At 40.5% G+C, this 12,082-nt stretch overlaps 1 protein-coding gene across 4 annotated transcripts in view; it reads right to left on the bottom strand.

Annotated features, from left to right (window-relative positions):
* wwox (WW domain containing oxidoreductase) overlaps positions 1-12,082 on the bottom strand; it is a 155,682-nt gene that overhangs the window by 143,035 nt on the left and 565 nt on the right. For all 4 annotated transcript variants that reach the window (XR_003777465.2, XM_013138927.3, XM_020040428.2 and 1 more), the window contains exons 2-4: positions 8,340-8,404; positions 7,987-8,044; positions 5,633-5,802 (exon numbers count right to left, since the gene is read on the bottom strand). Coding sequence is in view for 3 of the 4 variants with exons in the window: in XM_013138927.3 (XP_012994381.1) it covers positions 5,633-5,802; positions 7,987-8,044; positions 8,340-8,404 (293 nt within the window). In the remaining variant the exon portion in view is untranslated. The remainder of the gene's footprint in view (positions 1-5,632; positions 5,803-7,986; positions 8,045-8,339; positions 8,405-12,082) is intronic.

The raw sequence follows: 12,082 nt of genomic DNA, 5'->3' as shown, positions 1-12,082 counted from the left end.
AAGAGGTACAGTAACATTACTCAGAGTCACGGCATCCATCATCAACATCCTGTATTATTACGGTACAGTACAATCAGAGAGAAAGAATGGATGTTCTGCATGGTACATTAGGATCCTGGCCGTCCTCATATCCCCAATAATGAGTGTGATTTAGTGATTTCACGCTCTGTTTGTCCTCCGTACCCTACCGCCCCTCTGTATTCCCTCTATACATAGGTGTATTGGCTGAGCCTGACGAGATCATTACTAGTAAACGTGTTCATTTGGCAAACAGAAAACAACTGTCTCTACATCTGTGTCCAAAGGGGCCTTTAACTACAATGAGCTGTGTTGATTTGGGCAAACAGAGCTAAAGTTTGATCATTACAACCCACAACGGTTAACATGTTCATTTGGCCCACAGATAGCCATCACCTCTCTAACAACACTCTTCTCTCTCTTCAAACAAAAAGATGTATTTATAACACCAAGACAAGGAGACAAAGAATTTGAACTTAGGAAGTAATTGTTTCCAATGTTGCTTTTTGTTGTTGTTGTTATTAGCTGATCTAATCATTTCAACAAAAACACAATATCTCAAATTATATTAAGGTTTCATGTTCCTTAGGTGGCGCAGTGGTCTTCATGCCGGTGAGCTGTCCACCAAAGTCTAAGTTCATGCCTTGACTGAGCCGCAGGCAGACTTGTACCTGGGAGCTCCACAGGATAATGCATATTGGCAGGTTGGCTGGCATCTTCAGCAGGGATTTCATTGTCTCATTAAGCTCTAGCAACTCTCTCAGGCAGGATCAGTCGCCTGCAAAAAAATTTAAGTGAGTATGTCCTCACTGGCTGATCTGACTGAATTTATGGTTGGACATTCTGTAATCCCTAAAGCATTTTACTCAAATATGTCTACATAGTTTACACTATTGAAATGTTACTAATGACTTATGTAACACTGACATTTATAACTAGAAATAATAGGTTTTGATGTGGACGCCCAGGAGGAAGTCAAGTCACGGTCATCTACAAAACCTTCGAACAATAATGAACCCTTACTATTCTCACTCCTGCACTCCTGTGTGTCAGTGATGAATACACTCCATGACCACCACACCTGCTCCTGTTCCAGTGTATTTTTAGCCCAAACAAAAAGCCTACTCTGAGGAACTCTCTAATTCTCTTCAATTCCGACTGCAGCCCTTCCATTAGACCCAGGGAGATGTTGTCACCCTAAAAGTGGGATGTATGGTTTGTAATTACGGCCCAGGGCTGAGTTGTTCCACCTGAGAGACCTGGAGTGGTTCTATTACCCCTGGCCTGGCCCCTCTTAACCCCTACCTGGCCCCGAACACTCCCCTGTCCCCTGCCTCCGACTCCACACTGCTTGCTCTCTCAATCCTTCTCTCCTTCCCACACCCTGTGACCACCTCCAACTCCCACCAGATTCCTTCAAGAAGGCCTCCCACCCCACGGTGTCCTCAGCCTTTACCTCACCTTTACACAAACACGAACGAACACAGACAAAACAACCCCACTCAGGGCCTCCAATAACACTGGTCACTCCTGTCCCCGCGGTAACGGCCTACCCATACACAGACGACTGAGGGAGGGCTATTCCATCAACCTCCCCTCCACACAGCTTCCATGTCCTCATCATCCCCAGACAGTAAACCCAATGGCTCTATAAACTACTTGACTACACACAATAACCCAGTAGCCTTTCATTTGATTCCACTGAGGGGATTTAAGCATATATATGTATTCCATCCTTTCTTTCTAACCATTCCAGTTATTTTATATTACAGCTGTAATTATAATCGACCCCTCCTGGCCTCTAGAGCAATCCCCTCGTATGTTACACCCGTTTGGGTGTGCGTTGCGAATGTGATCCAAGGTTAATAAAGTTGAGTAATTTGACTAACCAACCATAACTGGTTCTCATTACGTCGCCAGTAAACATCTTCCTCAGAGAGGACATGGAATGCCGGTTGGAAAACCTCAGGAAAGGAGACGCAGGATAAGAGATCACACAGTGAAAACGAATGTACTTGGTTTCTCTATTACTTGCTTTTTATCTTCGGCGTAATTGTTCCATAAAATAAAATACAAAACACAAACAAGAGGTACATGCTTGCACACAAGCATCTTTTCTCACATACACTGTGTGTGTGTGTGTGTGTGTGTACACTCAGGCACAAACACAGGATACATGCACATGCCGCCCACTGCTCTGCACCCCACTCCAGGAGCCTCTTCTTATCCATCTACTTCCTCCCAGTGAGTCCCAGTATACATAATGAATCCCATCCTCACCGGGCGCTGGGTTTGATGCATGGCTGGGTCGCCCTTTAAGGGCTCCTCATTCACAAACAGCGCTGGTGCAGTAAATACCAGGGCTTTGCAGCCAATGTAATGGCAGTTATGCTTAACAAATCTGCCTCAATCTAATGATCACTCACAAAGCCTAGCTATGGGCTTAATCTGCGCGCTGAGCCTTCCTCCTCTCCACCACTCCTCTCTCTTCCCTCTGCCCTGCGACTGGCTGCATCTGTTTAGTGATCTGTCCTTCCAGAGAGAGGAGAGAGCGGGCCTGGCTCCTAATCCACAAAAACAACCCAGGGATCAGCACAAACACTGAACAATGACACGCTTTTCATGAATAACAAATTCAATTCAAGGAGTGAAAATAAGGAGAATGATGTCTGGAGAAAGACGGACTGTGATCCTATTATACATCTTTCAGTCTTTAATACCTTGTTATTCACTAGCGGTCCCTCCTAAATCTACTGGGCTTCTTACGGTGACACTGACCCCCCCATCGGTGCATCGACGCCGTGTGGGACTCACGGCACGCGGAAGCTTTGCCCGGGCTCAAACACACACAGCCTGCTGAAATTGCGGAAAGCTGTTAAGGTACAGTCCTCAACACGTGTAGACAAAATAACCCTAGTTAGAGTACCTCAACTGCAAACCGGCCGTTGACAATCTACTCTAGAAAATCATGCAATTTATCTCAGAGTATCTCAATGGCATACAAAAGAGAACTAAGCTAGAATTGTTTGAATTTTGAATCAGTTGGTTAAATCAATTTGACGTAAATAACACTATTCCTGAAAATCCTTTTCTACAAATGGTTGTATTTGTAGAGCCAGTCCATATAAATATGACTAGGTTGTTGAGGGCAGTCCAGAAGAGAGAGAATGGCTAGGACCTTGACTAACCATTATTAAACAGAAGTCACCATAACGGCAACAGTTACAAAACCTCATGACAACCTACACTACACATCTAATACTGTGTATGGACTTACAAATATACTTGAATTCTCAGTATTGATTATATGACAGAAACACAAACTGAAGAGAACATCCTAAAACGACACATTCGTAGTTGGGAATACGCAGACAGACCAGTGTTGACACTCAGCAGGTTTAGTATCACGAAGAACTAAAAATAAAACCTGGAAGAAAAGTTGTTTTTTAGGTGACAAAGATTCACAGACTCAGGCTTTTCAAACAGATAGAACATGCATTTCCCCTAGACCATGGAGCAAAACTTTTAAAAAATTGCTAGCACTATTTCAAACCAGTTAAAAATGTTCTCCTTTGCTGCGCTCATTGACGGCAGCTGTGTATAACGAGTGGAAAAGGGAAAATGAGTTCTAGACCTCCCATCTATAGATGGGAGGCCTCAGTCAGGGTCACAGTCCTACACACTCAATGGTGCCCATACAGCCAGACCTGACAGATACACTGGACTGTTTTTACATACACAGAAAGAAAGGAAGAAAGAAAGAAAGAAAAGAGGGAGAAAGAAAGGAAGAAAGAAAGCGAGGGAGACAGGTAGAGGGAGTAAGACAGGGGTAGACAGAAATAAATTGCATTTATTCATTTTAAAAAAGAAAATGCCATTATTTTGCCAGGTAAGTTGATTGAGAACACATTCTCATCTACAGTGACCATTCATCTGGTTTACAAATGACCAAGGTGGGTGAAAATATTAGCCACACAGTAAGTACAGAGCAGTGATCAGATCCCTCAGACACACTACAGGCATGGCCTTCCAGCAACATTACCAGACCTGTTCACACAACCATACCGCATTAGATTTCACGCATTAACAGCCTCATGTATGCACATTCCCCACGCATTAAGAGCCAAATTAACAGAATAAAATGGAAAGAAGGGATTTAAATAATAGGCCACTACAGTGGAAATAAATGTCCTTGTATTTCGATGTTGAAACAATTCCCTTGAACAAATGAAAATAGCCTGCGATGTTAAGATTGAGACGCTGTTGATGCAATTCAATTTATTTCTGTGTCTAGTTAATTGGCATAAGCACGTTAAGCACGTAGGCCATGGGGACGTCTAGAGAGCCCGCCACTGGTGTCAATTACTATTGGCATACTGTTCATTACAGCAGGATAACTCATAGTTCACCAGGAGACAGTATTATGTAAATACGGGTTCATTAGACACTGACATGTCAGATCAAACATTAAACTTTTCAGAATATTTGTAATGATGCATATGAATGGGATATTTTGTTTACAATTATTTCAAATATTCGGGACAATTTTCACAGTTCAAACAAGAACAAGAATATTCCAGTGAGAATAAATTAAAGAGAAGGTGCAACGCGTCATCATTGACCAGTTTGGGTGGAAAGAGTGTGCCCTGACATCTGGGGTTTTCTTAAATGTTTTTGTGCAATAACTTCAGAGTGGTCGGCAATTATTATGGTCACATTCCATATTAAGGAACTTCTGTGCCCTCTTGTGGGGAATACAACATTTACGAACGCCTCACAGCAACACTGAAGGCTAAAAATGACTAAATTAGGGCTGATGATTTACATCAGCTTCACCCAGTTGAAAATTATTATGTGTTTGTGTACCTGACAAATTAAGTTCCTCTTCAATGAATTGATGTTGATAGCCAGATTTACTCTATTTTACAATGAATTCTGTCCTTTCGGCTTTTTTTTTTTTTTAAACATATTAGTTACAATCTTGGCAGTGGCGCAAAGATTGGTCCAAAATGTTGTATACTTTTAAGCTGAATAGGAAGGTGCGTTTTAAGAAAGTCACTCCAATTACAAAGTCATAACTTAAGGAGAAAGGAATTACGTGAATATGAAGACAATTAAAGATTTTATGTTTGTTTGATTTCCCTTGCGCCGTTGTTGTCTCTGTGGGACTGAAGACGAAACTGTGGATGAATGGCTGCTACTTGTGTTAATTTACACAGAGAGGAAGAGGAAATGCATTTGTTTTCACGGCCATTATATAGTGAGCCATGTATTTGCTCACCACAAATGGATGTCATTCATTACAGTTAACAATGACAATCCAATTCAGCTTGGTTAATGAACTTCAATACAATCATGTAGGATATTAGTGAATGATTTGTTAAGTCTGAGTGTATCATTTTGGAGGCTAATGTTGATGAATGCCTGGTTTTAAAAGGATGATGCTTGGCTTGCAGGGTGAGACAGAAGCAACTTGAGGCTGGGTTATAAAGACTAATACAACAGCCCCACCTACTGGTAAAATAATGAAGTCACACTTCATAAGCCAACAAATCCCTAAATAAGTGAAATACACGTATGCCGGCACAAAAAACACACACATTCCTAAACTCACCGATGCCAGAGTTTCCCCCGGTGATGACAACCACTCTGTCTGAGAGGTCACGACCCTGCAGGATCTCTAGGGCAGATGTGTTGCCATCGTAACGCTTAGGTTTCACCAACACATCTTCCACTGTAAATGCCTGGCGTGGGTCAAAGTAGGTCTTCCTCTTGTTAATGTGACTGTTAGTCGAGGGGAAAGAAGAAATGTTTTAGGGAATAGAATGTATGTTGTGTGAACTTGAACATCCTGTATTTACCAACTTAAAAGTGCAAGTTCAGATAAGAGAAGATCCTCTAAGCAAACTACTTGTGGGTGTGTGGGCGTGTGGGCGTGTGGACACGTGGACGCATGGACATTATAACAGGGTAGGCATAATGACTCAGTTGCAGGTTGAATTTCTGTCTGAGCGGATGATCGGGGGTCCGGAGCAAAATTCTAATACCTACAAAATAGCATTGGTATTTACAAAGTAAGTGTCAGTACTATTTACAGTCAGTCTCAATACTATTAAGTCAATGACAGTACTGTTTACAGTCAGTGTCAGTACTAATCAATGAAAGAGTAGACTATTTAGGTATTAGTATTAGTACCAGTCACTGAAAGAGATACAGCAGGCAGTTATGTATTCAGGGCCATGGTGCCCCGGTGGCCAAACTGTACCATATTTTGCCATTTAATCCCCCAGCATCTGTGCCAATGTAATCACTGAGCCAAACGCATCAAGAGCACTCATCATAAGGCCACTATGGTGCCATCAAAGTCAATGTAGTTGCATATATAACATCCTCACGGTGTTTTGGACAAGGGCATTAAGTGATATTACAACGTGATTATCAGTGTGTAATGTATATGTCTTTACATGCCAGCCCACACATACGCACGTGTCGGTCAGTAGTGCCCGGGTTTTTTGGCATACTGGCCCGGGAATATACGTGGCTTAAAGAACTTGATCAATAGATAACAAATGTTAATTTAAATATAGTTGGTCATTTGGTTGCATAGGAGTAGCCTTTCAAGTATTTATTATCTTTTGAAAATGAAAGAAAATCCATGATGGCGGATTTAAATGGTTACTTTTCTGGAGGTGAACATATATACCAAACCTCAAGACTCCGGGTCATACCAGGTGGGTGTATTCAATAGCTCCTTGAGTATTGGCCTTATAAGGAACTCATGTACCAAGTCGTACCATGATACTCAGTTACAAGGTGTTACGCTGCTATATTATTGTGCTGGGGGATATGAGGAATGCACTTTCTAACTTTTCTCAGTCTCCTCCAGTTTTAAATTTTAGGAGGAGATGAGGTCCTGGTCCACACCTGCAGAGTACCTGGTTTGGGGGGCCCGTTGCTGTCCCTATCCTTGTCCACCTGGTCATACTTTTGACCTAGTCTAGAATCAAATAGACTCTGGATTTCGCCCAGAGAAATGTATTTATTATTCTAATTGGACTCTTAATATCTCACCCGGCACAGCCAGAAGAGGACTGGTCACCCCTCTGAGCCTGGGTCCTCTCTAGGTGTCTTCCTAAAATTCGGCCTTCTTAGGGAGTTTTTCCTAGCCACTGAAATCCAACACTACTGTTGTTTGCTCCTTGGGGTTTAAGGCCGTGTATCTCTGTAAAGCACTTTGTGACAACTGCTGTTGTAAAAAGGCCTTTATAAATACATTTGATTGATTGATACTATTGTCCTTGTGGGAGATGTGTGCCCAGCCACCTGTATGTTTACTGGTCAGCAGCAGATGTGTTTTCTTTACAGACTGGCCTGTAGCATACAATTCTTAAAAAGATTCATCCAGAGATTGTCATTTGGTATTATAAGAGTAGGGTTTGAAGGTTTTTTTCCCAATACAAGGATGGAGAAGCATCAGACAGAGAGGACTAGAGCTCTTCATGGAAACAATCACCCTATTCTCCTCCAGAAGTGGTCTGGATCATAAACCACTGAAAGGTTAACACCTCCTGGGTGATACTTTTTCAGCTGTAAAGCGATGTCTTCAAGACCCCCACACATAAGATGTAGTAAAATAACATGTGGTACAGTCAACCTAGAGCTGCATCCTGTCAGCCCTCCACGTACCCCCACACCAAGTCTGCCTTCCAGAAACCCCGGCCAGGGGAATTAACTAGAAACCTGGTGCAGAACCCTCCTGGGGCTGTTCCGATTATTGGTGCTTACTTGAACAAAACCCAAATTAACAAATAAGTCATTACAATATTATTATTGAGTATTTAACATGAGACCATGTCATTTCTTACTAAATGCAAGAAACACATGTAATGCGAACTGAAGTGCAAACATTTTCTGATTCAAGTCCATAACTTGCAATTTATTTAGGAAATAATTAATGTGAGGACTTACTCCACATAGAAGATCTGTCCTTTGTCATCGGTCTCCTGCTCCCAGCCATACGGTAAATCTAAGGGAAGAAACCCGACTAGTTTGACTCCATTCAAACTTTGAGAATCAAGATCTATAATGGTATTTAAATGTCTCTATATGGTCTATTATAGAGAGTCATCCTAACATAAGTTCACATTTACAACCACAAATCAGATACCAGTATTTCATTATGTTAATGTGAATATGCAACCAATGCCATAAGAAATGAATCACGTAAAAAGGCCTATTGAATGGGGGGAGAAGGAATGTAAGGTGTGGATGGTAGAGGGAGAACAGGAGAGAATGGGGTCAGACTGGAAAACAACCCAAACCTCCAGCACAGCGTCTCTTCTTCCCTGTCTTGGGATGATCCCACTGAGTCTTCATCTCCTCATGACTGCGGAGAACAGGAGACAGGATCAAATCAAAATTAAATCAAAATATATTGGTCACATGCTTGCTTGCATGTCTTTCAAGTTGTGTATCAATGCTTTGACAAGTCCTGCGGCAGAGAAATCCAGAGAGGACATAACGCAGAACAAAATGCTTTCTTACTTTTGTTATGTTATGATCACAAGAAAAGTAGCTCATGTTATAAAAAAAAGTATTCTATTAATTTGATGACAGCTGAAATGTATCTAGTCAGTTGACTTTACTGTAATTAGAAATGTATTCAGTTCTGTTATCGCACTGTTACTGTTTTATGTCAGGTTATATGCTATCAGTAGTAATACACTCACCTAAAGGATTATTAGGAACACCTGTTCAATTTCTCATTAATGCAATTATCTAATCAACCAATCACATGGCAGTTGGTTCAATGCATTTAGGGGTGTGGTCCTGGTCAAGACAATCTCCTGAACTCCAAACTGAATGTCAGAATGGGAAAGAAAGGTGATTTAAGACATTTTGAGCGTGGCATGGTTGTTGGTGCCAGACAGGCCGGTCTGAGTATTTCACAATCTGCTCAGTTACTGGGATTTTCATGCACAACCATTTCTAGGGTTTACAAAGAATGGTGTGAAAAGGGAAAAACAGAATTTGGCGTAAACATAATGAGAACATGGATCCATCATGCCTTGTTACCACTGTGCAGGCTGGTGGTGGTGGTGTCATGGTGTGGGGGATGTTTTCTTGGCACACTTTAGGCCCCTTAGAGCCAATTGGGCATCGTTTAAATGCCACGGCCTACCTGAGCATTGTTTCTGACCATGTCCATCCCTTTATGACCACCAATGTACCCATCCTCTGATGGCTACTTCCAGCAGGATAATGCACCATGTCACAAAGCTCAAATCATTTCAAATTGGTTTCTTGAACATGACAATGAGTTCACTGTACTGAAATGGCCCCCACAGTCACCAGATCTCAACCCAATAGAGCATCTTTGGGATGTGGGGGAATGGGAGCTTCTTGCCCTGGATGTGCATCCCACAAATCTCCATCAACTGCAAGATGCTATCCTATCAATATGGGCCAAAATTTCTAAAGAATGCTTTCAGCACCTTGTTGAATCAATGCCACGTAGAATTAAGGCAGTTCTGAAGGCGAAAGGGGGTCAAACACAGTATTAGTATGGTGTTCCTAATAATCCTTTAGGTGAGTGTATATCTGACTTTTTGTATTACTCTACATGCTTGCATACACTAAGAGGTATTGTAACTAGTAATTTTGTCCCCACACAGGGGAATTACACAAGTAGCTTAAGTAACAATTAACTAACATTGTGTACATGCCAACAATCCACATGCATTCAAAAACTGCTGAGGTGTTGTTTTTTTCACACCTAAATGTACAGTTTATTGTCAAAGATGGATTTCATTAAGATTTTGCTATCTCAGTATAATCCAGACTAATTTTATTTGAAACGTGGTTATCTGAGAATACAAATAATGCAGATATTGCCCTTGATGGGTACAATGTATTTGGAGCAGATATGTGGGGAAAAGTTAGAACTGTGGCAATCTTTACAAAAACATCCACTTTGTAGTCAAGCAAGTTTTTCTGCATTCAAAATAAATTTGAACTGCAAACATTAAGTATTAAATTAAGAGGAAATTGCATTATTACAGTTGCTGGTGTATATCGCCCACCCGTTGCCAAGACAACAATGCTGAATCACTTAATGGACAAACTGGCCACATTTACAATACAGTTCAAATGTTTGAGGTCACTTCAAAATGTCCTTGTTTTCAAAAGATTTTTATTTTTTTTGCCCCTTAAAATAACATAAAATTGATCAGAAATACAGTGTAGACATTGTTAATGTTGGAAATGAGTATTGTAGCTGGAAAGAGCGAATTTTTATGGAATATTGTATCTACGTAGGCATACATAGGCCCATTATCAGCAACCATCACTCCTGTGTTCCAGTGTTTGCTAGTCCAAGTTACATTTGTGTGTAGTTTGAGAAACAGACACCTCACAGGTCCTCAACTGCCAGTGTCATTAAGTAGTACCCGCAAAACACTAGCCTCAAAAGTCAAGAAGCAACTCCGGGATGCCGGCCTTCTAGGCAGAGTTGTAGAGAAAAAGCCATATCTCAGACTGACCAATGAGAAGAAAAGATTAAGATGGGCAAAAGAACACAGGCATTGGACATAAGAAGATTGGGAAAAAGGGTTAGAGACAGATAAATCTGTTTGCAGTGTTTGGATCACAAAGAAGAACATTCGTAAGATGCAGGTAAAGGGGATCTTGAAGAAGGAAGGCTATCACTTCATTGTGCAACACCATGCCATACCCTGTGGACGGTGTTTGATTGGAGACAATTTCCTCCTACAACAGGAAAATGACCCAAAGCACGTCTCCAAACTATGCAAGAACTATTTAGGGAAGAAGTAGTCAGCTGCTATTCTGTCTATAATGGAGTGGCCAGCACAGTCACCGGATCTCAACCCTATTGAGCTGTTGTGGGAGCAGATTGACCACATAATATTTAAGAAGTGCCCAACAAGCCAATCCAGTTATGGGGAGCTGCTTCAGGACGAATGGGGTGAAATCTCTTCAGATTACCTCAACAAACTGACAATCAGAATGCCATAGACAGCAGATTATTTGACGAAAGCAAAGTTTGAAGGACACAATAATTATTTCAGTTAAAAGTCATCATTTCAAACCTTGTCAATGACCATATTTTGTATTCATTTTGCTAAATTTCAAATTCAAACTGAGCCCAAACTTTTGAACGGTAGTGTACTGTTGGGGAAATATTATTCTGAAATATCTGTGACTCATAACTGACACATATCTAATGATCAAAGGACCATATATGGCTATAAGATTATTGCATTCATTCTATTCATCTATGAACTGTATGGCTTTTGCCACTGGCCATTTTAACAGCTTATTAGCCATTCGTGAATGACATTGATAGAATAACTATCAATATAAGTGACGATAACTGACTTTTTCATTCTAAGGAACTCCACACAAATAAATATACTGTTTTTAAAAACAGAATGGTTTTGTTATTTTTCACTGTATTATTGTTTCTTTGTGTTTGCTTAAATATTTATAATGTTTATCAAACAAATAAACATTTAATGCTCAGTTAAATCTACAAAATATAGTCATGTTAAAACATATCTGAACAAACTGTCAGCTTTAATTTGAGGCTATTAATACATTTTGTAGCTGATCCAATTACAAATCATAGACAATTACAAACTTTTTGAACACAGTACCACAATGGCTGGGAACCAAAAATATTTAAAACTGTGTACTTAAGAAGTAAAAACTTTAGTATTTGCACATTCCCAGCACACATAAAACATCTGAATGTAGGCCTAAAAACTAGTTGGATGCATTTACAGTAAGCTTTAAAGTCTTTCTTTATTCATTTTTTTTTTTTGCATTAATTCTATTCATCTAAAAAGAATACCATTGTACCACATTGGATTAAAAATAAGAAAAGAGTCACACTCAGAGTCACAAACATCACAGCCCTAGGGCATGTTAACCCCTCACCATTAACAATGAAGGTGGGTATTTTATGTATGTCAAGAAAAAGTAATGCTCATTATTGACAACTAATTCAGCATTATCAGTAACCATGAGCCAGCAGCAGCATAGC

Source organism: Esox lucius, chromosome 19 (genome assembly GCF_011004845.1).
Source record: "Esox lucius isolate fEsoLuc1 chromosome 19, fEsoLuc1.pri, whole genome shotgun sequence".
In the NCBI taxonomy this organism is placed as follows: domain Eukaryota; kingdom Metazoa; phylum Chordata; class Actinopteri; order Esociformes; family Esocidae; genus Esox; species Esox lucius.
The sequence above is the reverse complement of the archived record's forward strand: the minus strand, read 5'-3'. Positions and strand labels throughout refer to the sequence as shown.